General features: G+C 46.7%; 1 protein-coding gene and 1 long non-coding RNA gene across 4 annotated transcripts in view; one reads left to right on the forward strand and one right to left on the reverse strand.

The window, feature by feature from the left end:
- LTF (lactotransferrin) overlaps positions 1 to 24,814 on the forward strand; it is a 30,421-nt gene extending 5,607 nt beyond the window's left edge. The window contains 15 exon segments of the mRNA NM_001285548.1: positions 1,443 to 1,551; positions 1,848 to 2,030; positions 2,361 to 2,508; positions 3,447 to 3,502; positions 6,959 to 7,137; positions 7,565 to 7,739; positions 8,157 to 8,311; positions 9,928 to 10,018; positions 12,251 to 12,298; positions 13,030 to 13,185; positions 15,097 to 15,238; positions 19,505 to 19,572; positions 21,526 to 21,710; positions 22,832 to 23,021; positions 24,588 to 24,814. Of these exon segments, the coding sequence (NP_001272477.1) occupies positions 1,443 to 1,551; positions 1,848 to 2,030; positions 2,361 to 2,508; positions 3,447 to 3,502; positions 6,959 to 7,137; positions 7,565 to 7,739; positions 8,157 to 8,311; positions 9,928 to 10,018; positions 12,251 to 12,298; positions 13,030 to 13,185; positions 15,097 to 15,238; positions 19,505 to 19,572; positions 21,526 to 21,710; positions 22,832 to 23,021; positions 24,588 to 24,622 (1,920 nt within the window). The 3' untranslated portion in view covers positions 24,623 to 24,814.
- LOC108633346 lies at positions 1,080 to 14,126 on the reverse strand. 3 transcript variants are annotated; one of them, XR_001916998.1, is made up of 3 exons: positions 13,681 to 14,126; positions 11,267 to 11,357; positions 1,080 to 1,430 (listed from the first exon to the last, which is right to left on the reverse strand). It is a non-coding gene; the product is annotated as an uncharacterized LOC108633346 (long non-coding RNA). The 3 variants fall into 3 exon arrangements; XR_001916999.1 differs by lacking the exon at positions 1,080 to 1,430 and adding an exon at positions 3,509 to 4,228; XR_001916997.1 differs by lacking the exon at positions 1,080 to 1,430 and adding an exon at positions 10,025 to 10,788.

Here is a 27,914-nt window from a genome sequence, read left to right on the forward strand (position 1 = left end):
ATTTTAATTCATAGCCATTAAAAACATTTAAGCAAAACATTTGACAGCATTGTAAAGCTATTATCCTCCAATTAAAAAGAAACTTTAGAAAGCACTGGAGTGAATATGCACGAGCTCTGACAAGTGACTGTATTCTATAAGGAACTAATTCAACTGATAAGAAATGTAAGATCACATAAGAAAAACAATATGGGAAGATGGAGGTAGTATTAATAAAAATACTATGAAATGTTCCCCATAATAATCAAGAGACATGCAAATCTAAGCAATTTGTTAGCACTTGAATTTTCTAAGTGATAGCACTTAATAAAATGAAAGCCTCTCACACTGGTGGTTCTATAGTGAAACTGGTCCTCATGGTAGGTGGCATTCCAGATTGGAAAGGAAAAGTCTGGAAAGCAGGATGACAATGATGGCCAAGGCCTTGAAGAAAAAATGCCCATTGTCTGGGTGATACCTATCAGATGCCTATCCCAAGGCAACAGGTCATCAGAAGGGAAAAAAGCTAAGAGGACAAAGCTGCCCATGCAAGTATAATTTTAACAGCAAAAAGTTAGAAGGAACCCAGGTGGTGAACATTGGAGGGAATGTTTCAAATTTAGCTTAATAAATTATAAAACAGCCACATTATGATATAATATCATGAAGTCAATACAATCAAGAAAGCTGCTACAGGAGAAAATGTAGGCAGTTTTAGATGAATAAAGCAGTCCAGAAAATATTATTTCTACCAGGCTGCAAATATGAGAAATAAGTAAGCATAGGTGAAGTCATATGCCAAAGAGGATGAACATGGTTTATGATGGTGATAACTTTAAGATACACTAATAGTTAACATTTGTATTCAATAAAAATAAGAACTTGAAAGAACTATAGAGGAAAAACAGGGGAGGGGGGAAGCATCTAGAACTTTTGTTTTTACTGAACTTTTAATTTTGCATTGGGATATAGCTGATTGACATTGTTGTGGTAGTTTCAGGTGAACAGCAAAGGGACTCAGCCATACATATACAGGTGTCCACTCTCCCCCAAAGTCCTCCCATCCAGGCTGCTATATGACATTGAGCAGAGTTCCCTGTGCTGCACAGTAGGTCCTTGTTGATTATCCACTTAAGATATAGCAGTGTGTACTATATGTCCATCCCCAAAGTTTATGATATAAAAGACGGTGAAGGATGCCATCGCTGAGTGATCTGAGGCATGTCTTGTGAAAAAGCAGCCACCTGGCGACCTCAGGAGTTACAGAAAAGGGGCTGGAGCCCATTACCCAGAAAAGAGGGGCTCTGGGCTCATACCGCCTCTCACAGCAACTGAGTGGGACGTGACTGGACGCTGACCGTCTGGAAGATCCTTCCAGCCGTGGAGACTTCTGACATCCTGAGGTTCACTGGCCCGGCTTAGGGTAGGTTTTCTCCTGAAGCTGGTTTGGCCTGTGGTTTCAGGGAAAAAATGCGGATGCTGTGACCCTGGATAGTGGCATGGTGTTTGAGGCGGGCCTGGACCCCTACAAACTGCGGCCAGTAGCGGCAGAGATCTATGGGACAGAAAAATGTGAGTTCTCCCTGGGGACCCAAAAGTTGAGGTGGCCTGGACCTGGGCCATGGGCTCTGTGGGGTCAGAGTGGACAAGGCACAGAGCTGAGGTCTCAGACAGTGTCACACGTCCAGGGAATGATGTCCCTGGGCTCTTTAGGCCGGTGACCGACCCACTGGGGAAGCAGAGGAGGCTCTGGGCTGCAGTGACCAGATGGAATTCCCCTTCCCACGAGGGGCTCGTTCAGGGACGGCTGTTTCTCTCTCTCTCTGGTCCAGGCTAAGAGCTCTCGATTCTCTCTACCTTTTCTGCAGCTCCCCAAACCCACTATTATGCTGTGGCCGTCGTGAAGAAGGGCAGCAACTTTCAGCTGGACCAGCTGCAAGGCCAGAAGTCCTGCCACACGGGCCTTGGCAGGTCCGCTGGGTGGAACATCCCTGTGGGAATCCTTCGCCCGTTCTTGAGCTGGACAGAGTCGGCCGAGCCCCTCCAGGGAGGTAAGATGTGTGGGGGCTCTGGTGATCTCAGGCTGGGGTCCCTACTCCAGTGGCACCTTCACAAGCCACTTCGGGGTGTCCCAGGTGAGCACATGGGGTGAATCCAGGGCAGGGGTCAGGTTAACTGCTGTGAAGCCTGTGGGGGTGGGGTCTCCTGTATCAGCAGCCCTGGGAGGTGGTAGCTGAGTCTAGTCTCAGCCAATGTACATCTTCTGAGCTCCTGGCTTTGCAAAGGCTGTCAGGTGGGGGTGGAGGGGAGGGAGCACTGGGGGTGCCACTGGCTATGGTCTGGTGAGCTCATACCCTGGTTCATTTCTCTCTGTTCAACAGCTGTGGCTAGATTCTTCTCTGCCAGCTGTGTTCCCTGCGTTGATGGAAAAGCGTACCCCAACCTGTGTCAACTGTGCAAGGGGGTGGGAGAGAACAAGTGTGCCTGCTCCTCCCAGGAACCATACTTTGGTTATTCTGGTGCCTTCAAGTGAGTGAGACTATCGTCTTTTCCCCAGCGGCCCATGTGTCCTCTGGCTAGGAAGCCCTTTCTCTGGCCCCACATAGAGCTCAATGAGCTAGTGGGGGCCATGGAGGAGGTCCAGTTCTCGAGCTGTGCAGAGAAACCGAGTCCGAAAAAGGTGCTGGCTCTGCCCAGTTCATGATCTCCTCCAGTCCCCTAGCCCCCCGCAGGACCCCTCACCTCCGCACCAGCCCAGCGAGCAGTCACCTCGTCAGCGCACCCTCCTGCCTCCCCAGAGATCCCTGAATCTGGCTTTGTCCCTCTACGGTCCTGGGCTCCTCCTGCTGACGGCTGTCCCCTCCCTAACTACAGAAGGACTGAAGGAGTCTTGTCACAAGCAGACTGGCCCCAGACCCCTGGCCAGGCAGCCGGACAGCCTGGTCCCTCTCCCCGGGAGGTAGTGATCTCTGCCTCACTGGGGAGCTCTCTCCTCTGCCCCAGCCTCATGCTGAAGCTGCTGTTTCTCCTTTTACCCCATCTGCCTCTTGGACTCAGGCATTTTGTGTGTGTTGGGGGACCTCCCCGATTCTCTGCTGCCTAGGGCACGTTTGCCACTTAGCCCTGGGAGGGGAAAAAACCACGTGGCCGCAGGCACTGCTTTTACCCTCTGGTGTAGAGGCATGGAAACTCTTTTATATAGAAAGACAAAGTTTTGCCCTCTCAATCAATCCTTAAAGGGGAAAGTCGGGGTCTCTAGCCAGCATCCTCTGGTTCTTTCTTCCTCAGAATCCATCTGCAGGTGGCCCCTGATGCCTTCCCAGGGGGGCCCCAGAGCCTCAGAGCCCTGTCCCCTGCAGGTCAGGAACCCACAGAAGACAAGCCCCAGGGCCCTGTTCCACAGGCAGGCACGAGGAACAAGCTGGGCTGCTCTGTGCTGACCCTTCTGGTGCTTTCTCATCCCACAGGTGCCTGCAGGACGGGGCTGGAGACGTGGCTTTTGTCAAGGAGACGACAGTGTTTGGTAAGGGGAGGGCGAGGGGCCGCGGGTACCGCCTCCTTTGCTTTTTCTTTCCTTTCATTTCATTGTAAATCCAAGTAGTGAGCTAATTTGACTCCTCACTTCCTAGCACACGATTATCAAAGTTCTCTGCAGAGCACAGCTCTGATTTTTATGTGACTTTATATTTTAAGCAATCAGTTTTCTTTGAAACTCCCCCGTGCCTGCTGTCTTTCTCTTCTGCATCAAGGACACCCAGGTCAAGGTAGCTGACACATGTCCTCCAAGATAGATGTGGTCTTGCAAAGTGTATAGTGCTGATCTGTGTTTCTGGATTCTAAGCTCACAGAAGCTCTATTGATCGTTATTGATTACGATGTGATCAAGGTTTTCCACTCAGCATTCCGTTTTAGAGATTTATCCTTGTTGTTGTGCTGTGCTTGTCTGGTTCAGGGGCTCTAACAGGCGAGAAGTGCTCCGTGGAGAGCACACATCACATTTACTATCTACAGCTGTAAAGCAGTAGATACGTCACTGTTGGTTTATCTTGCATTTCTCTGGCATCTAGTGAGTTTGATCATCTCAGTGTATTTGCTGGTAGTTTGGGCTTCCCTTTCTTCCTTTTTTCACCGTTGACTATCTTTCTATTGATTTTCATGCCTGTTTCTTCATGATTTTGATTCAAAGTGAGGCATTCCTCTTCTCTATGTAACCAGCCACGGTTGGTTCTAGACTTTAGGAAAATCTCTTCTTAGTAAAAAAAAAAAAAAAAAAAAAATCTGTCAGTAACAGGTTTGTTGAACAGAAGTCCTTGATATTGGTAAAGTCAAATTGGTCACTTTTGCCCTGCTGGCATATGTTTTGGGGGTCTTTTAAAGATGCTATTTTCCATCTAAATCATAAAGATTTTCTACAGTACAATTTATAGACTCCACTCCCTAACACATTCTTGTCTGTTCATATGTACCCTACCTAGGAAATTAGGTATGGATTCCACTCGAGCATTCTCCCCTTTATAGTGAGACCATTTTCCTTACAATACTGACTGTAAAAAATTCTACCCTTTTCCTACTGCCACTTATACATAAAACTTGTTTATAATCATGGATTCTGAGCTATTTTGTATCACTGGTCTATTTGTATTTTTCTGCTTTTATTCCTCTGGTTTGTAGGGATCCTTAATAGCTCATGGAGGTGGAAGTGGGAGGGAGAGAAAGAGAGAGAACCTCCCCCAAACTGTTTGCTATTTATTTTCTAACTAAAATTTTTGAATTATTTTCTTGATTGTTTAAAACATCATACTTTAAGTAGAATTGTATTGAATTTAAATTGATTCATGAAAAACTGATATATTTCTGTCAAATTTTCTAATCCCTGGATCATAATAAATCTCTCCCTTTTGATCACACCTCTTTTTAGGTTCTTCAATAGAATTTATAGAACTTAACATTTTTCTCTTAGTCTCCTGCGTTGTTTTTGTCTTACTTCGGCTGAGCAGAAAGGCTCGCGGGATCTCAGTTCTCTGACGGATTGAACCCAGGCCACCACAGTCAAAGCACAGAATCCCAACTACTAGACCATCATGGTGGAGAAGGCAATGGCACCCCACTCCAGTACTCTTGCCTGGAAAATCCCATGGACGGAGGAGCCTGGTGGGCTGTAGTCCATGGGGTCACTAAGAGTCAAACACGACTGAGCGACTTCTCTTTCACTTTTCACTTTCATGCATTGGAGAAGGAAATGGCAAACCCACTCCAGTGTTCTTGCCTGGAGAATCCCAGGGACGGGGGAGCCTGGTGGGCTGCCGTCTATGGGGTCGCACAGAGTCGGACATGACTGAAGCGACTTAGCAGCAGCAGCAACAGCAGCAGCAGCAGCAGCAGACCATCAGGGAGCTCCCTCCTGGATTGTTTTTCTTTTTTTTTCTGCATTGTTTCATGAAACTAATTGCAGTCACTCAGTGGTGTCTGACTCTGTGTGACCCTGTAGACTGTAGCCCCCTAGGCTCCTCTGTCTATGGGATCTCCAGACAAGAATATCGGAGTGGGTTGCCATTTCCTACTCCAGGGGATCTTCCTGACTCAGGGATTGAACCCATGCCTCCTGCATCTCCTGCGCTGGCAGGCGGATTCTTTACCACTGAGCCACCCAAGCAGCCGATGAAACCACCTGCCTGCTATTTAATGATTTTACTTGCTCTTAGAGTATATTGTATTCTGTATTAGTTTCTGTTCTGTTGTTGCTAATGAGGGTAACACTTGATTTCTGTAGTGTTGCCTCGCTGGACTTTTCTTGTTAGTTTTATTAGTTTTTTCTTGGTTTCACTGGCTTTTCTGTGTAGGTGATTGCATCATCTTTCAATAATTAGAATTTGTCTTTTTCCTTCCAGTGTTTATATCTCTTATTTCTTTAGCAAATTGTGAAATACAGGTTGTCTGGTATTGTGTTGGCAATGTGACAGCTGACATCTTTGCTTGGTCCTGATTTTGAAGTGACTTTGAATTTTCTTCTTTTAGTATGATTTTGCTGTAGATATTTTGATAACTAGCATTTATCAAGTTTAATACCTTTACCAAGTTCTCTATATTACTGGTTTTCCAAAACTGAAAAAAAGCACAAATAAATGTTGAGCATATAAATGCTTTTCTCTGTAGGTATTAAGAGGATCTCATTGTTTTCCTTTAATTCATTCTTGTCATGAATGTCTTTAGCTTCTTTGACATTCAGTCATTCTTTTGTGAATGGAATAAACTGATCAACATAAGAGTCTGACCTATTAGTTTAAAAATAGTCTGTTATATTGAGTTAGCTAATTATTTTAGATTTTTCTGTTTATGTTCATAAGTAAAATAGGTCTGTAAGTATTTCCTCTTGTACTTCTTTCTCTGATTTTGAGATCCAAATTATACTAAGCTCATAAAACAACTTGGGTAAGTTTCCATCACTTAACGTAATCTGATGCAATTTACATGTGATGTAGATCAATAGTTCCAAATTGGGATGGACTCACTCATACCACCTTTCCCCCTTTTTTGGATACACCCAAGTGCTGAGAAGTGATTCAACTGTATTTTTTGCTTTAAAATTTTTACCATTTTTATTCTTTCCAGGGATGTGGGTTAGGGCAGCGGTTCCAGGCTTGTTTCCATCCTGCGACCCTTTGTAGGTGGGGTTGTCATGTAAAAAGATGGGTCTGGTTCAGCCTCCTTGGCTTGCCAGGCAAGAGTTGCAACAATCCCAGAGCCTGTATGATCCAATCAGAGGATCACGGGCTTGCCCTTAAGGCCTCCTGGGCACTGTCTTTACTTTTCCACATGTTCTGGAGCAATCCACTGCCCTTCTGACCCCCAGTTTTGTCAACTGTATAACATGTCTCCTCCAGCTCAAATTCCATGGGGAGAGGAGGGCCATAGCTCATGGCTACTGACTGGGGCCTGCTCATCTGGACCCTCCTCTCCTCCACCTCTCCCTTCCCCTCAGAGAACTTGCCAGAGAAGGCTGACAGGGACCAGTATGAGCTTCTCTGCCTAAACAACACTCGGGCGCCAGTGGATGCATTCAAGGAGTGCCACCTGGCCCAGGTCCCTTCTCATGCTGTTGTGGCCCGCAGTGTGGATGGCAAGGAGAACTTGATCTGGGAGCTTCTCAGGAAGGCACAGGTATCCCCACCCACAGTACCCTACCCGCTTGGATCTGGTGGTGGGGAGGTTTCCTTCCTTCCTTCCCTAACTTCCTGCCACTCTGGAAGATTCAGTGGCCTGCCTGTCTAGGCCGTACTCCATACAGCTGAAACAATGATGCCTCCTCTAGCGTGACCCACTGGCGGGGTCTCCCAGGCTGGAATAGAAGTAGGGGGAGGATGATGCAATATTCTCAAGACTCTAAGGTGCTCAGACCCCAGCAACTTTGTAACAATGAAGCCATGACTGAGCTGTGTCTCAGGGATGCCCTGAGACCCTCTATAGGAGGAGGGCAACCCAGGTTCCTGCTCTCAGAATCATCCCAGAATTCCAGATACTCTGTTTCAACCTGGTGTTTCGCTTTCCTGTTTACCACTGACATCATAATTCTCTTTCCCCTCACTAGGAGAAGTTTGGAAAAAACAAGTCTCAGCGCTTCCAGCTCTTTGGCTCTCCAGAAGGCCGGAGGGACCTGCTATTCAAAGACTCTGCCCTTGGGTTTGTGAGGATCCCCTCAAAAGTAGATTCGGCGCTGTACCTGGGCTCCCGTTACTTGACCGCCTTGAAGAACCTCAGGGAAAGTGAGTGAGGGCCAGGCCTGCCCTAAGGGCAGGCCGGTGTGGGCGGGGAGCCTTGGCTGAGGCCTTCCGGGAGCACCTCACCACCCTCCACCCCCGCCCGCTATGGGCAGCTTGACCCTGCTCTGCAGCGGTCCCTTGGTCACCTTCCAGCCCCTGGAGGTCTTCACTGGGGTAGGTGTGATGCGAATGTGAGCATCTTCTGTGGACCAAATCAGGTGACAAGTGTCTCCAAAGGAGCATGTCGCCTCCCGATAATACTGCCGCAGGACCCTGTGTGCGTCAGGTTGCCCAGCCCTGGTAGAGCAGTCAGTTTGCTTCTGGGGAAGTGAAAAGTACGAAGACACCCCAAGAGAGCCAGGGCCCTTCTGGCTCCTTCCAGGGCGCTCACAGCCTGTTGACCACTGTGTCCCTGGGCAGCCGCGGAGGAGGTGAAGGCGCGGTGCACGCGGGTCGTGTGGTGCGCGGTGGGACCCGAGGAGCAGAGTAAGTGCCAGCAGTGGAGCGAGCAGAGCGGCCAGAACGTGACCTGTGCCACGGCCTCCACCACCGACGACTGCATCGCCCTGGTGCTGGTAGGGGCCTGTGCCCGGCCTGCGAGCGGTGCGGGCGGGGGGCCCAGGTCACCGCATCTGGTTGGAGGGGAGCAGGGGCTCAGCGGTGCTTGTCTCCAGGGGGCAGGGTCTGCTCGTGCCTGCGCAGAGTGGGGACAGAGCTTTCTGTCCTGCAGAGTGTCTGTTGTGGACTTTGCACTCTTCTGATCTTAAGAACAACTCACAATGAATGCAGGTAATTTGGAAAATTTGGAAAGATGTGATGTAAAAACAAAGAGAGCAATGGAACCGCATACCGGGCCACCACAGTTCAGTGTGTGTTAGTCACTCAGTCACGTCTGAGTCCTTGTGGTCCCATGGCCTGCAGCCCTCCTCTGTCCATGGGATTCTCCAGGCAAGAATACCCGAGTGAGTTGCCATGCCCTTCTCCAGGGGATCTTCCCGAACCAGGGCTTGAATCGGAGTCTCCCGCATTGCAGACAGATTGTTTACCATCTGAGCCAGCAGGAAAGCACCAAAGTTAAGAGTTTCACTAATTCCTCACCCTAGGATTCATCAGTTCATCTCAGTTTAGCCTCAGAACAGTAGTGGAATGTTGCGCTTATGTTGTTTTGAGTCCTTTTCACTTAACAGTATACTTGGCTATTTTCCCATGTGACATATGCTTTGAAAACACTTAAAAAAATTATTTTGGTGACTTTCCTGGTGGACCAGTAGTGAAGAGTCCAGGAAGGCCTGTAGGGGGCCTTGGTTTGATCACTGTTTGGGGAAGATCCCACGTGCTGCGTGGTGTGGCCAAAAAAACAAAAAATATATATTTCCTTGTATATGGATGTGGCACAATTTAGTCATGACCCTATTCTTCTTTGTCCCCTTATTTTGATGTCATCAATAACCCTGCGCTGTGCAGCCTCGAATAGAAACCTTCATCCACATCTCCAATTACCTTCAATACAGTTGTAAAAAAGTTATTAGTTCAAAGAGGGAGTTTCACAGTCTTGCTGAATCCATGTTCCAGTGCTGGAGTCAGGGCTTGTTCGTTCTGATGGTGAGTGAATTTAATTGCTTCTGTTCACTTGCTGAATACTTTTGAGTGCAGTGCTAATGAGTGAAGACCAGACAAGACCAACCGTTCCCACCTGTCTCCTCAGCGAGGGAGGCTGGTGCAGGAGTGGTCCCAACAGTGCTCCAAGTACAGAAGGGGTTTCTGTTCCGAGTCCGGGGGTAAAGACTCCCCCCACCAATGCAGGAGGTGCAGGTTCGATCCCTGGGTCAGGAGGATCCCCTTGGAGGAGGAAATGGCAACCCCCTCCTGTATTCTCGCCTGGAGATCCCATACACAGAGGAGCCTGGTGGGCTACAGTCCATGGGGTCGCAAAGAGTCGTTCACAGCTTAGTGACTAAACAGCAGCAACGACTGGGCTGCCTGTTCCCGGTCTTTCCAGTGGAAGTGACAGCGTGAAAGGCATGCACGGCCGGTAGAGAATTAATAGTGCACGTGGCGTTTCCTTGGGCTGCCCAGATCAATCCTTGCTGCTTCACTGGGGCACCTGACATCCGTTGTCTTAGAGCTGTAAAGACAGGCAGGATGGGAAATAGCCTCACCGTGGTGCTGAAGATATGCTTTGTCTTGGCAGAAAGGGGAAGCGGACGCCCTGAGCTTGGATGGAGGATATATCTACACTGCCGGCAAGTGCGGCCTGGTGCCTGTCATGGCAGAGAACCGGAGTAAGTGGAGAAGAGCACCCTCTGGCTTATTCCCTCTGGGCTTCGAGGGCGGGGTGGAGAGGAGTAACCCCACTCGGTGGGTCACGCGGAGACATTGAAATGGACAGATAGGTTCAAACAGGAGAATCAGGAGAAAGAACAGATGAAAGTGGCTGTGTTACCCACATGGCCTAGTGTGGTGAGAACTGACAGAGCCCAGCTTGATTTCCTCTTTTTGATTTTAGAAAAGATTTTAGTAACTTATAATATATATACACAGAAAAGTGCACGTAAGTGTACAACTGAAGAACATTTCACACACCAGTGCATCCCCAAGCTCTAGTGCCCACAGCGAGACACAGCAGGTTCCGCAAGTCCTCTCGTGCCCACTAGCCTTCTTACCCCAGCAAGGGTAATGACTCCTGACTTCACACGGCACAAATCGGTTCTGCCCGTCTTTGAACTTGATGTAAAGCGAGTTGCAGAGTAGGTACCTTTTAAAATATCCTTTGCTCGGCATTATATCTCGTTCTGTAGTATTCTGTTGTGACTCCACTACAGTTACTTATTTATTCTACTGTGGGGAAGCATTTGGGTAATTTCCAATGGTTGGCTGCTGTGGATAGTGTTGCTGTGAACATCTGGGTCCTTGTCTTTTGGTGAACACATACATGCATTTCTGCTGCCTGGAACTGCTGGGATGGTCTGTTTGGATTTGATTCTGGACTGCTGAGATTTAAAAGTTTGTGATTTCTCAGGTGGAGAAAGACAGATACCTTCTGCTTTCACTCCTATGTGGGATAGTTAAAAAATAAGTGAATAAACCAAATCAAGCAAAAACAAATACGCAGAGTCAGGGAACAGAGTGGGGGATAAGAAAACAGGGAAGGAGATGTGGGGGAGAGGGAAACGGGCAGTGGGGGTCAGCTGTAGGTGAGGGATGGAAGCTAAAGTGTCGGCGGTGAGCACACTGCAGGTAAGGGGCTTCCCCAGTGGCGCGGTGATAAAGAATACGCCTGCCCATGCGAGAGGGTCAAGAGACATGGGTTCAATCCCTGGGTTAGGAAGATCCCCTGAAGGAGGAAATGACAACCCACTCCAGTATTCTTGCCTGGGAAATTTCATGGACAGAGGAGCCTGGGGGGCTATAGTCCATGGGGTCACAAAGAGCACACATATATACACACACACTCTAGGTATAGTACTCATAAAACTTACGTAATGTCATAAACCAGTTAAAAAATGTTTTTCCAATAGAACAACACTTACATTCAAATTATCCATCACATGAAGTGGGGGTGATGAGACCTTTTCCCAAGGAGAAGCTGATTCTGGAGTCCAAAGGCATGGATGGAGAGTGCTGCAAGGATATAAACAATTCCACTTTATCCTTCGCCTCTCCACAGGGAACCAGAGGAGGCCAGGTGCCCCCCCACCTCCGACCGGTGAGGATTAGGTTGGAGTCCTTTGGTTGCAAATAATACCAACCAGTTGCCAAGTGGCTTAAACAAAAAAGGATAGTTAATTGAACTGTCCAGATGTTAGTTGCAGCAGTTCCACCCCTGGGTACATCCCCAGACATGTATGAAGATGTGCAGAGAACTTAGGAGCTGTAACTCAGTTCAGTGAGTTACAGACGACAGTAAGGCGATGCGAACTTAAAATCACAGTATTGGGGCAAATATCATATGAAGTCTCTTACATGTGGCATCTAAAATATGGCACAAATGAACCTATCTACAAACAGAAATGGACTCATAGGCATACTGAACAGACTGGTGGCCAAGGGGGATGGGAGGAGGGAGAGGCATGGACTGGGAGTTTGGGGTTGGTAGATTCAAGCTGTTACTTTTAGAATGGATAAACAACAAGGTCCTGCTGTGTAGTACAGGAAACTATGTCCAGTTTCCTGGATAAACCATAATGGAAAAAAATATAAAAAGACAAATGTGTATATGCGTTTAACTGAGTCACTTTGCCATACAGCAAAGATGGACACAACACTGTAAATCAACTATACTTCAGTTTAAAAAAAGAACTTAAAAACACAGCATTGGGTTGAATTGAAAACAAAAACAAAAAAAGGAAGAAACATAGTGAAGTCTGTTTTACAATGCCATGTATTTATGTTAAAAACAAACATATACAAAGCCATGCCAATATGCGTTTTTCAATATGTAGGTACCTTTGAAAAATAAATGAACACACTAAACAATGTGTTTAATGACATTTTGCTTCTCTTTATTCTTTCAGAATCCTCCAAATACAGTAGCCTAGATTGTGTGCTGAGACCAACGGAAGGTGAGTGCCTTGTCTTTTGGTGAACGCATACATGCATTTCTGCTGCATGGAACTGCTGGGATGGTCGGTTTGGATTTGATTCTGGACTGCTGAGATTTAAAAGTTTGTGAGGGTACTTTCTTGTCCCTGGAGGAGAGGGTGAGAACTTAAAAAAAAAAACAAACTCACAGAGATGCAGCCATAGAAGCTGTGAGTTCTTTCGCAGATGCCAGTCATTCAGAGATGAGAGTGGCTGGGATTCGTGTTCACATGGACCCTCACACATGGCAGAGAAATCTCAGAGTTCCTCAGTGTGTCCTGAGCCCCACTGTGTCCTGGGGAGGAGGGGTGGCCCATCCCCGTCTCGTACGGATGAGGAAGCAGAGCCCCAGATCTCACTCACAGCCATGGATAATACTGTGCAGATCCTGGCCGGAGCCAGGGTCCCTTGTGCTAAATCCCATGCCCTGTGCACCAGCCAGCCCACCGCCTTCCAGAGCTGGTGCCTCCTCAGCTTCGGTAGAGAGGGACACTTGCCGGCAGCAGAGTCTACCAGGCGTGAGCTAGCAGGAGGGGAGCTGCACCCCACTTAAGCTTAGGCTGTGTTGGTCTGTTTGACAATAAGCAGTCATCTGGGGGGATCGCTGCCTGGTGATGCTTCTTAACCTTTGTGGGCCTGGGTTGCACGCTGCGCAACAGAGTCCACGGCCCAGGCCCTGGGAGGTTAAGACTTGCTCTTCCGTTTGTCCAAGGGTACCTTGCCGTGGCAGTTGTCAAGAAAGCAAATGAGGGGCTCACTTGGAATTCTCTGAAAGGCAAGAAGTCGTGCCACACCGCCGTGGACAGGACTGCAGGCTGGAACATCCCCATGGGCCTGATCGCCAACCAGACAGGCTCCTGCGCATTTGGTAGGAGTCCTGAGGCAGTCCTGGGGGTAGGCTGGCGTCCCCTGAGAAAGTCAGGGCACGGAGGGGCAGGGATTTGCAGGCTGGCTGCGGCCCACAGGCCTCGTTTGGTGTAAGCGGTCCCCTGTGGCTGTCTCCTTCAGTTTCTTCATACATCCTGCCCCACACCCCGTCCACCCCACACGGAGGCACAGAACTGCAGGGTCAGTCTGCCTCTCTGCACGCTAAGAATGCATGCAGGTACTGAGAAGTTCAGAAGTCTTTTTTTTTTTTTTTTTCCCACCTCCTGGAGCTCCAGATCTAAATTCCTCCCAGGCGCTGGCTCCCTAATTTGGGAAAAGCCACCTGCCTTCCTCATAAAAGGTGCCTTCTGCTACCACACAGAACTGACTTACAGAGGAAACCCAGTAAGACCTCCAGACTTCTGCCTCAACCTCCCCTCTCCTGCCCTCCCCACTGCACACCATGCTCACGCCTCACACAGGAGCCACACCCTACCTGCCGTGGGCCTGGTGATGGGGAGGTGTGTGGCACGTTCTCGTTGTGGCCCACGTCCTGGGCAGGCCTCTGCGTGGTGGGGCCCTGCTGCATTTTCAACGGGTCTTTGCGATTCCGCGTTGGCAGGCTTTCATGTGGCTCTGCTCCTCCCCAGGAGTACACGCTGGTGTGGCTCTTTCTGACCCCACGGCTGCCTCCAAGCTGTGGGGAGGCTGCCAGGACCATGGAGGGACACTCCCAGCATCACCTGAGCTTGGCACGTGGTGTGGCTTTTCCAGTAGGAGAGAATGCGCAAGTCAGATAAGGGGTGCTATTTGCTCACTGGGGCAGGGCTTCCTTGTCACTTTTATTTCCTCTCTCTTTAACCTGTTTTAATCCGTGTTAACTCCTTGTTGTTGTTTAGTTGCCAAGTTGTGTCCAGCTCTGCGACCCCATTAACTGTAGCCCGCCAGGCTCCTCTGTCCATGGGATTTCTCCAGGCAAGAATATCGGAGTGGGTTGCCATTTCCTTCTCCAGGGAATCTTCCCGACCCAGGGATCGGACCTGAGTCTCCTGCATTGGCAGGTGGATTCTTTACCACCAGAGAAGCTCCACTAACTTCTTAATATGGGCTAAATCGCATGATGAGTTGGTCCAGATCCAGTTCAGCCGCAAGGGCAGAGAACCCCCAGTAGAAGTGAATAGAGGCTTATTTCTCTCTCATGTGAGTGAAGCCCAAAGGTGGCTTGTCCAGAGCTGACAGAACAGCACCATGGAATCAGGGACCTGGCTTTCAAATATCTGGCTGTTTTGACACGTATGTGACTTCCATGCTCAAGGTCACTCACGGCTCATGTCACATCTGGCGGTCCAGCCCGCGCTTCTGCTTTCCACGTGCAGAATGAAGGAAGGGAAGGAGAAGGGGCTGAACGTGTATGCCAGCTGTCTGTTGAAGATGTCAGGACACTGGCCCTCGATACTCCCGCTCATATTTCAGAAGTGAGTGCCTGGCCACGTGGCTTACTAGCCACAGTCTGATAAGGCTTATCTCTGTTTTACTGGGTACCAGGGGCCCTGGTGAAAAGCAGGGTTCCTATTACTGAGGAAAAGGGGAGAGCAGAACCTGGACATTTTGCAGCTTCTGATACAATGGCCGCGGAGTTCATCAAGCTGAGTCCCCTGCTCGAGGCTGCGAGGATGGGACCCTTTGTACAGTCACAGACTCTCTTCTCCAGCCCCAGTCAGGTTGCCTATAGTCCCAAGTTTTTCTGAATCCTGTTGGGGCCCAGGTTGGTGGTAACTTGTTACTATGTGTTATAATGAGCGTGTTCTGTCTGCCTTGGTCAGAACAAGCCACGCCTGTCACCTGCTAGGCAGAGACCGCTTAATCTTGATACAGGTAGGAAGAGCTGGCTCCCCATGTTTCTTCTCTGCAGATGAATTCTTTAGTCAGAGCTGTGCCCCTGGGGCCGACCCGAAATCCAGCCTCTGTGCATTGTGTGCCGGCGATGACCAGGGCCTGGACAAGTGTGTGCCCAACTCTAAGGAGAAGTACTATGGCTACACCGGGGCTTTCAGGTGGGTGCTGTGGCCAGGCTTCACCAGGACAGGGCCTTGGCCCTCAGCCTCCAGGGTCTTGGCACATCACATTCCTTTTTATTTTTTTTCTCTTTGTAAAATATATTTCCTTTATTTTTAATTGGAGGATGACTGCTTAACAATGTTGGGTTGGTTTCTGCCATAGAAAACGAATCAGCCGTGAGTACCAGAAGTATATGTACATCTCCTCCCTCTCTGCCCCCTGCCCCCTGAGAACACCCCTGTAGGTTATCTCTGAGCACCAAGTTGAGCTCCCTGTGTGGTACAGCGACTGACTCTCTGTTTTACACGTGGTGATGTTACATTTCAGTGCTTCTCTCTCAGTTCGTCCCACCTCTCCTTCCCCCTGCTGTGCCTGCAAGTCTTTGGCACTGCTTTGCTAAGGGGCCTGATGTGGTCTGTTGGGGGCAGCCTGGGGATCAGCTGATGGGCGGGCTGGGGAGGGCTCCCATCATCCCACGAGTGGGGACTGACCCCGGGGCTGTCTGACCTCAGCTCTGCTGGGCCCCTTCCTGTGTCCTGGAACCAAGGTCAATCTCAGTGGACCTCAGTGTCGTGTTCAGAATCAGATAGGGAGAGGTTGTGGTGTAAATCCTTTCGGCAACTCAGTTTTATGGGGAAGAATTCTCTTTCCTGTAGGCACCACCTTCTCCCCCAGTTTAGGTAGTTATGTCTCACGTTTTTCTGCTCTCTTTGATTTTGGCCTTAGAAATGGCGGAGAAAGAGTGTTGCAGAGTTATTCTCCACTAGTGAAAAATATACCAAAAAGTGTTTTCAGAACTCACAAATTATAAACACTTAGTGAATTACAGTATCTTTTCACAGTCCTCATTTTTTCAATCACGTTCATGCAGCTGTTACTTCTGAGTGATATGGTTGGGGGTTTGAAGGGCAGAGTTCTCCCCCATCCGTTATTTTATCTCTATTTGCCAAGAATATATTTCACCACCAGGTGGCGTCATGTGTTTAAGAAACACTGCTCAAACTGGTCTTGGAATTTTTTTTTAATGTAAATTCAGTAGCCCTCTCTTCAGTGATGGGATGATATAAAAGTAGCTTTTGCTATACTCTGAGTGACTTATTAAATATTTCATGAATTTAGAAAAAAATTTTAAGGGGCTAAATTTTTGCACATGGAAAAGTTGTAATGTGATTCCACTCAGAAATACTGGACAACTTGTCTGATAAAAAACCATGAGGTTTTCCTTTTCAAACCTATAGTAAGGCACTATTTCACTGAAAACACATACACTTTAGAACTCCTATTTATACTAGAAGAAAATGCTTTGTCTTTTGCTCAACTCGAAAGTTGGAACTGGAAGTTCTGTTCATCTCTCTGTTTCTAACATCCTCATATATTGCTGGTTTTCAATTTTTAAATGCCAGCCATTTTCTGCTGACTTTTTATTAGGAAAGAAGAAAATCTAGCTTCTGTTACTGCTCCTGTGCCTCTTCTACTCATAACCACAAGCTTCACCTCCTTTTAGCATCCAGCAAGAGTATGACGTATTCAGGGTTTACTTTATTATGAATATGCAAATATTAGTCACATATTAAAATATGTGATACAAGAAGATTATATTTACCTTACTGTACAAAGTTTTAGTTTACTCTGGAGTTGATAAATGTCTTATTAAACTTCACTTCACTTTCTGTACTGCTTTGAAAAAATCACTCATTCATCCCCAGACCTTCCACTCGTAGCACAAATCTAACATCCTGTGCATAAACAGACTGGGTGCTGCCCCAGGTGCATCGTTTACCTGCGGATGTTGCATCTGAAGTTTCCACCCTCCTTCCCAACCTAGATTGGCCTTTTCTAGGCCCCCCGCACATCTGTGGCCGTGGGATTCCCCTGAATCATCATTCTGGGATTTTCCATTGTCTTACTTCCCGTTAAAGGACTTGTTTTTTGGACCCTGCATCTTTCACTTTCTTGATTTTGCTGCGACAGAACATACCTTCTTGAGGAAGAGCGAATAGGAGTTGCTGGTTTTTGAGTATTTACATGTTTAAAAACATCTTTAGTCCACCCTTGAAGGGATTTATAGTTTGAATAACTAAATGTAGGCTAGAAAAAATTTTCCTAGGAATTTTGGCAGGATTTCCACATCTGGGAAATGGCAGCATTAACTGGTTTGACCAACGGTCCCACGAAAAACAAGGAAAAGTGTTGGACTCAGCACAAACACACACACAGACATGTTCCCGAGAGCATTGAACAGCTGACAAAGTAACAAGGGATTATTAGACTAAAATCTAAGGCAAATAGGGATTGAGGGAGCTAAGTGGAGCCACTTTGTCCTGAGGACAGTTAGCGACTCTGACAAACTTACACTCAGAGGTTACATACATCTTTAGGGTAGGAGTGAATGAGAGGTAGCTTTCCCTAGCTTCCCCTCCACTCCCATAGGGCTTCAAGTGGCCTAGATGCGGAGGAAAATACACACCATCCCTGAAAAAGTGAAACCATGGGCCAGCTCTTACATGAATTTGCAGCTCCAACTTGTGTCTCTTAGGATGGTTCAGAAATTCTCAACTCATAATTCCAAAAAAAGTGACCCTAGACTAGCAAGATCACTCCTCTAGGAACCTGTCTGGAAGACAGAATCTTCAGGTTAGGCCTCAAAGACTGCTCAGAAATACTCTTTGAATAATAATGAGCCAGACACAGTAAAAACAGTAACATTGTTAAGCAAACACACAGGGAAGAAGTTGCCAGAAGTGGAAAACAGAAGAATCAGCAGGTGAGTGTTCTTAAAAGGAATAAATAGAACTTCCTGAAAGGAAAAAAAGTACAGCAATTGAAGTTAGCTATGCAGCTGACCAATTTGACAGATTAAACATAGCTAAAAAGAGAAGTAGTGATGTGGAAAGTATATGAAAAAATTATGTAGAATGCAACATAGAAAGAAAATAAGCAAATTTAGAAATTTAAGAGCATCAATCCATTGTCTTCTAAATCTAAAGTTTCTGATGAGAAAGCTGATAGTGGTTTTTGATCCCTGCTGCTGCTGCTGCTGCTGCTGCTGCTAAGTCGCTTCAGTCGTGTCCGACTGTGTGTGACCCCATAGACGGCAGCCCACCAGGCTCCCTCATCTCTGGGATTCTCCAGGCAAGAACACTGGACTGGGTTGCCATTTCCTTCTCCAATGCAGGAAAGTGAAAAGTGAAAGTGAAAATTCTCAGTTGTGTCTGACTCCTAGTGACCCCTTGGACTGCAGCCCATGAGGCTCCTCCCTCCATGGGATTTTCCAGGCAAGAATACTGGAGTGGGTTGCCATTGCTTCCCTTATTCTTTGTATATGACATTTTTTTTCTTCTTGAAAAGAAAATTGTTTTTAAGTTTTTAGCAGTTTATTTTTGGCTTCCTAATTCTGAGAGAGAAGTTTTAGAAAGCTCATGAGATGTTTTAGTAAACAGATCTACACAAAGAATATTTTTTTGAAGCGTAAATAAATCAGACATATTTGATGCATATTTATCTCTAAATTTCAGAGATTAAACAATGAATGAAAAATACTCTTTAGGAAAAATGAGTTCGGGGTTTCAGCCAGTGTAAAATGCTTTGAAAGTTATTTTCTTGAAAAGTTTTTGATTTTAAAAAATAAAAGAAATAAGCAATAGTTGTAAAAATTATTTTTAAATCTCCCTTCAGTGTTCTGAAACTTCAAGAGGTTATATGTGTGGGTCTTCTTTTAATCCATTGGATGGCACGTGTGTATTTACGCTGCATTTATATCGGCTCTATTTAGTCCTCCTGTTCTCAGCTTCTTTCAGTGGTACCTAGTACTTCTAATTGTTGAGTCTTTCTGGAGTTCTGCTGTGCACATCAGCTTTCTCCCTGGGTGTTCCCCACCCAAGTTGGACACTTGGGCGTCCAATTTATGTCACAGTTTTCTTTGCTCTGTTGGGTCAATTACCGTTCATCCATTTGATCTTTGACTTCCAAATGACATTATTATCTTCCCTCTTTCCCTCTTGCCTTCCTCTCACTCATGGATTTGTGGCTTAAAAAAAGAAAATCTCATTCGTGCCATGTTATTGGCATTTTACAAGGAGGGAGGGTACTTAGAAGTCTTTGAGCTACTGTTTTAAACTCTAAAAGTTCCTGGACATATTTGTCTTTATTTTTTCTATGTTTACTTCCACGTTGCAGGTTTTGGAATGTGTATCATAAATAGCTATGAAAATTTTAATAGTCTTTCCTCTCTGGCAATGTTTTTATTCTCTGGAACAATTTAGGTGCCTGGCTGAGGACGTTGGGGACGTTGCATTTGTGAAAAACGACACAGTCTGGGAGAACACAAATGGTAGGTGAAGGTGTTGTCCTTTCCCCTGCAGAGCACAATTTCTGCCGTCACAACATAGCCTACTGTTGTGGCAGCCCCTGCGCGGGTTGGAAAAGAATTTCCTGACACAAAGTATTTCAGCAAGGAGTGACTTTATAAGAACAAGGAGCAGAGATAATGAGGGTGCTGCAGGCACAGTGGGCCGACCTCCTGACCAGGGATGGTCGACCGAACGCTGTTAGAACAGCAACCAGGCTCAAGGGAGAGCCGACTCTTTCCTGGGTTAGTAGCCAGTTTTTATAACCTCAAGACGAAAATTGCTGCTGGAAGGGTGGCATTAGGTGATTGGTTAGGGCGCTAGAGGGTGAGTACCAGGGTAGGCAATTTTTCCTGTTAATAATATGGGGTCAGGAAACTGGTCGGTAAGGATCAGGTGGGCTTTTGGCAATGGTTACTATGGGGCTCAGTCAGTTCCAGAGGTGCCCTTGACTCTGGGCCACAGAAGCACGCCATCTGCCTGTCTCAGCCGATCAGAAGTTGAAGGTGAATGACACTTAAAAAAAAAAGTTGAACATATGCAAGTAAAAATTTCCCCTTTTTTAGAAGGAAGTAGAAGCCTTCATTCAGCCCCTATGAGCTCTCAGTGGGGAGACTCCTTGGAGAGTGAATGAGGGCAAAATCACAGGCGGATGATCAAGCGGAAGATCCGCCAGCCAGTAGAGAAGTAGCCACTCTCTCTTCTGACCTCTGGTGAAAATAATAATGATAAATTCAAGACTCTCCGCAGTTTGCTTCGTTCTAAACTGCACCTTTGTGCTCACCTCCCATCAGCCTCTCCACCCAGAGGGAACTACCACTTCCTCCCCTGGAGAAGGACCTGCCTCAACTTTCCACCTCCCTCCCTCAGTGACAGCTACAGTCCTAGGCTCTGCTTCCTCAAGTCCCTGGGGAGAGTAACTGAGGCCAGACATGTAAATTTTGGGATGATCTGAGTATCAGATAGACAAAGCCAAGAGGTTGGAGGAAGTATTTTCTTGAGGGGAGAGGGCAAAAGGAGAGAAGCAGCCAGCTGTGTGACCGCGGAAGCCGTATTTGCATACACACAGGTGATTTGCGTACACACAGGCGGGCCTGCACACAACTGTATTTCGAATTCAGGAACCTTGAATCTAAGTGATCTCCAGGGCTCAGATGAGTATAGTTTTAAGCAGCTGCTCTGTGATTTTGCAACTGTCTTTTATTGAAATTGATTTAAATATATTGGATAAACCCATAAGAGAAGTTCCTATCCTTCTTCTAGTTACATTAAGAGCGTTGGAATACGAAAGAAAACAATTTCTTCTTGAACACAAACCAGCACTTCTATTTCTGGAACTTGCTGGAAAATATGGATTTTTCATATTTTTATAATACACAGTCCAATGTAACAGCTTTATGGAGATATAATTTATATACTGTAAAATCCACCCATTTGGACTGTCTGATTCAGTGATCTCCAGCATATTCACAGAGTGGTGCAGTTGCCAACAAAATCCAATTGGAGAACGTTCACAAAACCCCTTTAAAAAGCTCTGCTCCTGTTAGCAGTCCCTTCCCCACACCCCCCAGAGCTGGCAACCACCAACTCACTTTCTGTCTCCAAAAAATAGATTTGCCTATTGTGGGCATTTCACAGAAATGGAATCCTATGATAAGTGGTCTTCTGTGACTGGTTTGTCTTACTTTGCATCCTGTTTTCATCCGCGTGGTAGCATGCGTCAGAACCTGGCTCCTTCTTGTTGCTGAGTAAGACTCCATCATGAGCATATAGTGCTGGTATTTGATACATTTGAAGTCTGTATAACTTGAGAAGCTTTATTTGTTCTCCTTCACGTGTGCGCATTTCAAGAGGCCGGTGGGTGGTCACAGCCCCAGAAAGGAGGCTTGGACTCAGCCGGGCAGCCGTGGCTGATGCAGCCTTCTCTCTGTCTCCAGGAGAGAGCTCTGCAGACTGGGCTAAGAACTTGAATCGCGAGGACTTCAGGCTGCTCTGCCTCGATGGCACCACGAAGCCTGTGACGGAGGCTCAGAGCTGCTACCTGGCGGTGGCCCCGAATCACGCTGTGGTGTCTCGGAGCGATAGGGCAGCGCACGTGGAACAGGTGCTGCTCCACCAGCAGGTAAGGATCACAGGGCCTCCTGCCTGTGCTTACCTGCAAGGGCCCCTCAGGTGGGCAACCACAGAGCTCGGCGGGTCCGCTCATCTCCAGCCATTCTTCCTCGTGCCCCAGCTTGAGGCTGGAGATGACAGTGTGTGTCCGCACTGTGGGCCTGCCCCGAGTCTCAGGCCCCTGGACATGTGCTCACTGCCCAGCCAGGAGAGGCTGTCTCTCCTTGAGCCTCCTGTTGTTCTTCCGGCAAATGAGGGAGGTGACTGAGCCTTCCTTTCACAGCCAGGTAGAGAGTTGAGTTTCTTCTGCTGATGTCTCCAGAGCCTGGGCTGGCTGGGCAATGTTCTCTGACAAGGTCCCTGCATTTGTAATCTCTAAAAACAGCTGACCCAGAACCTCTATAGATTTAAGGCTGTCTGTGTGAAGATTTCTTTCTATTTGAAAGACCTCCTATAATTTCCTTCAAGTCTGGGATTTTTCTATTAGCTTGTCTAGTTCTGTGTTAAAACGGCATGTTTTTTTCCAGATGAGCTTTAAAGACAGTGACCCTAGGATGTAAAAATAAGCCCAATTACTAGCATGCCTGGAGCTCCCACTGTGTATAGTCACAGGTGCTGATAAGAGGTCTGCCACCGTGAAGGTGCTTGGTCCTTGCAGCTCACCTCTGGAGGAGCCCTGGGCACAAAGGAGGAACCATGGTCGGGGGAGGCCAGGTGACCCGCCCAAGGCAATGACCTGGTCTGTGGCAGAGAGGATTTCCCGTGCAGACTGCCCCTCTCGGAGAGCTGGCCTATTAGAATGCTAGAGGTGATTAACCTTGAGGACGGATCTCAAACTCCTCCTCTGGTACCCAGTCACCCATAAGAAGTTCTGAGGGCAGAAGCCACAGATTTAAGGAGCAAGGCAAGATGGTGGGAGGTGAGATCAGAAGTGGTGAGGCGCCTGGGCGCTGGCCTGGGGCCTGGAGCAGGGGAAGGCTCAGCCAGGGCAGTGGATCGATTCTAGAACTCGGCTCCTTTTGCCCCACGGTCTTCGGGCAGCTGATCCTGCACAGCAGAGATTGCCTCCCAAGTCCATAATCTCTCCTCTTTTCCTCAGCTGGTCTCTTACTGTCTGCCCTTCTGACATAGGCTCTGTTCGGGAAAAATGGAAAAAACTGCCCGGACCAGTTTTGTTTGTTCAAATCTGAAACCAAAAACCTTCTGTTCAATGACAACACTGAGTGTCTGGCCAAACTTGGAGGCAGACCAACGTATGAAAAATATTTGGGGACAGAGTATGTCACGGCCATTGCCAACCTGAAAAAATGCTCAACCTCCCGTAAGTGGAATATAAATAACATCACTGAGAAACTGTCTTGCATGAAGGTCAAAGTTGAAGGGTCAAACATTTTAGGGGTGATGTGGGTTTAAAAACATTAAGGCAATACAATGTCTCTGTACCTCAGAGATGGAGATGGCGAAGGACAGGGAGGCCTGGCGTGCTGTAGTCCATGGGGCTGCAAAGAGTTGGATACGACTGAGCGACTGAACAACAAATACCTCAGGACATTATGCTCTCATTGATGAAGTGAAAGAATTAGAGAATAAAATAAAGCAGTAGATAATATGCTAAATTTTTATAATGCTGATAGCAATTGTAAATATATTTATGCATGTAAATATATCTATGTTCGTAAATATATGTATGTATGTATACACATGGGCTTCCCAGGTGGTGCTAGTGGTAAAGAACCTGCCTTCCAATGCATATAAACATATGTACACATGTCTATACATATATACTGAGAAATGGCAAATTCTGATTTCTAGGCAGTTACCATAAACAGTAACCATAAAGAGAATACAAATTCTCATAAACCATTTTAGCCAGGAAAATGTATTGACAACAATTTAAAAACGTTTAGAAGACATAGCAGAGTGTTGTCAGGCTCCAGGCAATAATTCCCAAATCTCAGTGAGTTCTACCTCCTCTGTGCACTGGAATCATCCGGGTTCCTGTTTCTGGTCCCTCCCCAGGGGAGTTGGAGGCATTGGTGGGGCGTGTGTGGTGGTCCAGCGGGAGGGGGAAAGCTGGGAATCTCTACATCAGTGGTTCTCAACCGAGGATGATTTTGTCCCTGAGGCATTTGGCAATGCCAGGAAGTATTTTTAATTCTAATGACTTGGGGTGGGGGTGCTGCTGGCATCTGTGGGTAGAAGCAAGGATGTTTCTAAACAAAGCACAGAACAGCCTTCACAATGCAGAGTTCCCCAGCACCAAATGTCAGTAGTGCCAAGGCTGAGAAACCCTGCTGTATCCACAGGTATCTCGGGAATCGTGATGCAGGTGGATCTAGGGCCACACTCAGAACCCTGCTGCAGGGCTACTCTCAGAGCAGCCGCTCAGGACTGCATAGATCATGCGCCTCTGCAGGGCAGGCTCCTCTGTCTGTACTGAATCCCCAGGACTTAGCAGAGACTCGTACAAAGCAGGTGCTCAGGAGGCATTCATGGATGAATGAGTGAGTGCCGAGGTCGACACTATTGCAGGCAGATTTGCATGAAGATGATTGGTTGCTCGCAAAAGAAATTCGAGGACCATGTGAACTTGAGAGTGTAACAGCTGATTTACCTGGAGACAAGTGGGTGGGGGTCGTGTCACTCAGGCCAGAGCAGGAAATCTCGAAACTCAATGAGGACCAGAGCTTCTGTGTGCTCCCTTGGGCCCTACTGCTCTTAGCAGGAGGGGTCATTGGGAAATATGGGGATGGCAAGCTTTGACCTACAGTGGGGAAGAAGGGCAGAGGGAAGTCTGTTTTAGTGTCTTCTTTGATTGATGCATTGATTCCAAGGAAAAAAAAAAAGGAATCCTTTTCTGAATCTCTGGCTTTGTTGTGTCCCACAGCGCTTCTGGAAGCCTGCGCCTTCCTGACGAGGTAAAGCCTGCAAAGAAGCTAGCCTGCCTCCCCGGGCCTCAGCTCCTCCCTGCTCTCAGCCCCAGTCTTCAGGCGCGAGGGACCTTCCTCTCCCTTCCTGAAGTCGGATTTTTGCCAAGCTCATCAGTATTCACAATTCCCTGCTGTCATCTTAGCAAGAAATAAAATTAGAAATGCTGTTGATTTTCATTCCCTATAAAATGCCAATTATCTTCTCTCGAATGTTCTGCTGAAATCGTGTCTGACAAAATACCTGCCCAGTGGAACCTTTCCTTCCCTGTTTTCCAGGTCACACCTGCCTCCCACTTTCCCGCAGTTTTGTGTTTGGTGTCTGATGGTCTGGAATCTAAGGTCAGGCCAAGAAACTCTTTTCCTCTAGGGAACATGGTTGGTTAGTTACGTAGTTGTCTGTGTAAGTGTAGGTTTGAGTGTGTATGTGCATACATGTTTGTTTCTAAGGTGGGGAAGAAATAGAGAGTAGGAATCAAGTGATCAGTGGAAGAAAGTGGGTGCCAAGAAGGTTTATGAGTATTTGGTATTTTAAGTAAATAGCATCAGGTGTAATACATGTACAAATATAGACAATCAGGGGAAAATGTGGAATACATTGGGCCCTCCATGTCCCTGGGTTACAAATCCTTGAATTCAACCAACAGAGGACTGAAAATATTTGAAAAATTTCAGAAAGTTCCAGAATGTAAAACTTGAATTTGCCATGTGCTGCCAACTATTTACATATAGTTTACATTGTATTAGGTGTTGTAAGTAGCCTAGAGGTGATTTAAAATGTATAGGAGGAAAAAAAAAAAAAAAGATAAAATGTTCAGGAGGATATGCATAGGTTGTATGCAAATACTACATCATTTTACATAGGGATTTGAGCATCCTTGGATTTGTCCTGGAACCAATCCCTGGGTATACTGAGGTACAAGGGAAAACTAACTGTGCATAACTGTGCATTTATCCCTTGGCTTTACTGGTCCTCGTTCTCCAGTTAACCTCTAGTCATCGGTTTATTCCTACTTTTCTCAGCTAAGCTTTTTCAAGTGCGGTCAGAGAGGGCTGCCTTCACTTCCTTCAGCAAGTCGGGTGGGTGGTTGGGTCATTCTCTCTTCACCTCACTGTAATTTGATTCTAACCTATTCACTCCCTTGAAGTGAATAAGAATTCTGGAATAAGACAGAAGCTTAGTAGGGTTCCCATCTCTTCCCCCAAGCCCCGTACATCTCCGATCCTGTGGACCATGTGGTTCTTGAAGCCCTGTTTCCTGATCTTCCTTGCTGCTCCTCCTCCTTCCTTTCTCTGCCTTTAACATTTTTTAAAGTTTATTTTTAAAATTTATTCTTCTTCTTCTGTTCGTTGCACTGGGTCTTCGTTTCTGGAAGGACTTTTCTCTAGTTGTTGTGACAGGCTTCTCACTGCAGTGGCTTCTCTTGTTGTGGAGCATGGACTCCAGGGCTCATGGGTATCAGTAGATAACTTAAGCGGAATGAAAGGCCCATGAAATCCCCTTTTCTGGCTGAAATAAAGTTTCAAAGTCTAACATCACTGTATCCATTGAAAGTGAAAGTTGGTCAGTCATGTCTGACTCTTTGCGACTCCATGGACTATAGTCCTTGGAATTCTCCAGGCCAGAATACTGGAATGGGCAGCTTTTCCCTTCTCCACGGGATCTTCCCAACCCAGGAATCGAACTGAGATCTCCTGCATTGCAGGCAGATTCTTTACCAACTGAGCTATCAGGGAAGCCCCTGTATCCATTAGCTCATGCTAAGTTATGTCAACATCCCAGTGCCTTACATAACAAAGCCACATTCATGGGTCATGGGTCACATTCATGCCTGTCATGAGTCATCAGAGACCGCACTCTGACCGCACCTGGGTCTGTTTATTCTGAGACCCAGGCTGAACCAGCAGCTCCCACCTGGGGTGTGTTGGCCTATAAACAGGGGAAAATAAAAGGGTTGGAGGCACAACACAATAACTCTTAAAGCTTCCTCCTGGGAGAGGCTGTATAATTTCCATCATTTCATCACCCCCAAACAAGTCAGGAGGTCACAGCATCACTGTGTGTGTGTGGGGGAGAGGTCTTTGGTCTCACATCCTTTCACTCTGACCCTGAATTGAGTGTGAACTCTGTTTGGTGTCCCTGGTTTTACTTTCTGAAACGCCCAAGTTCCTTAAAATCTTCTAGGAAAGTACATGGCCTTGCATTCTGCATGGTTCCCACTCTAAGCTTTTTTTCTGCCTGACACAGATATTAATGACCACCAATTGTAATACATTTTAGCACGTTCCACTTCAGATTGTACTGAATTAGTGTTTCCTCAGTTTTTTGGAAAATATTCTCATCTATAGTTAACCCAAGCAGACTATTCACGGAGGCTAATTATTTACTCACTTCAAACTCACCACTAATTCCTCAGAAAGACAACAGTTTGCAGCATCTGTAACATCTGTTTACTCATCAAAAGCCAAGGAAAGCCATTCAGAACCATCTGCCTTGTGTTCTGACCATGGATATTGGTCCCGGTGTCTTCAGCTCTGTAAGCAAGAATTGTCAATGAAAGGTTAACAATCTTTTTGGAAATTTTAAATATTTATTTATTTTGGGCTGTGCTCAGTCTTAGTCGCTGTATGGGCTTTTCCCTAGTTGCGGTGTTTGGGCTTCTCACTGTGGTGGCCTCATCCGTTGTATATCACGGGCTCTAGGGCATGAGAACTTTAGAAGTTGCAGTTCCCTGGCTCTAGAGCACAGACTCAGTACTTGGGGTGCACAGGCTTAGTTGCTCTGTGGCACATGGGAGCTTCCCAGATGACGGATTGAATTTGTGTCCTCTACACTGGCAGGCGGATTCTTTACCACTGAGCTACCCAGGAAGCCCTAACAGTCTTAAATAAGTTAATTTTCTCTGGACACATTTGTTTGCAGTTGCAATCAAATGATTTCTTTAATTCAACATAGTTAAAAGGCTTTTCTTGCTTGGTTAACAAATGAGCTATTTAGAAACTTACTTTGCTTATAGCCTTATTTCTTGTTCTGAAGAAAAAAAAATTTTCTTTTTTTTTTTTGGTTTTGGCTGGACTGTACAGCTTGTTGAAGTTTAATTCCTTGACCAGAAATTGATTCTGGGCCCATAGCAGTGAAAGAGCCAAGTCCTAACCACTGAATTGCCAGGGAATTCCCTTGAAGAAATTCTGTTGTGATGAGATATTTCACTTTAAAATTTCTAAATTTCCTGATCTTTTTTTTTTCCTCTCTGAGTTTGGAATAGTGCAATGAATGCTTAGGCTGG

The sequence above is a fragment of the Capra hircus genome, chromosome 22, assembly GCF_001704415.2.
Source record: "Capra hircus breed San Clemente chromosome 22, ASM170441v1, whole genome shotgun sequence".
Lineage (NCBI taxonomy): Eukaryota > Metazoa > Chordata > Mammalia > Artiodactyla > Bovidae > Capra > Capra hircus.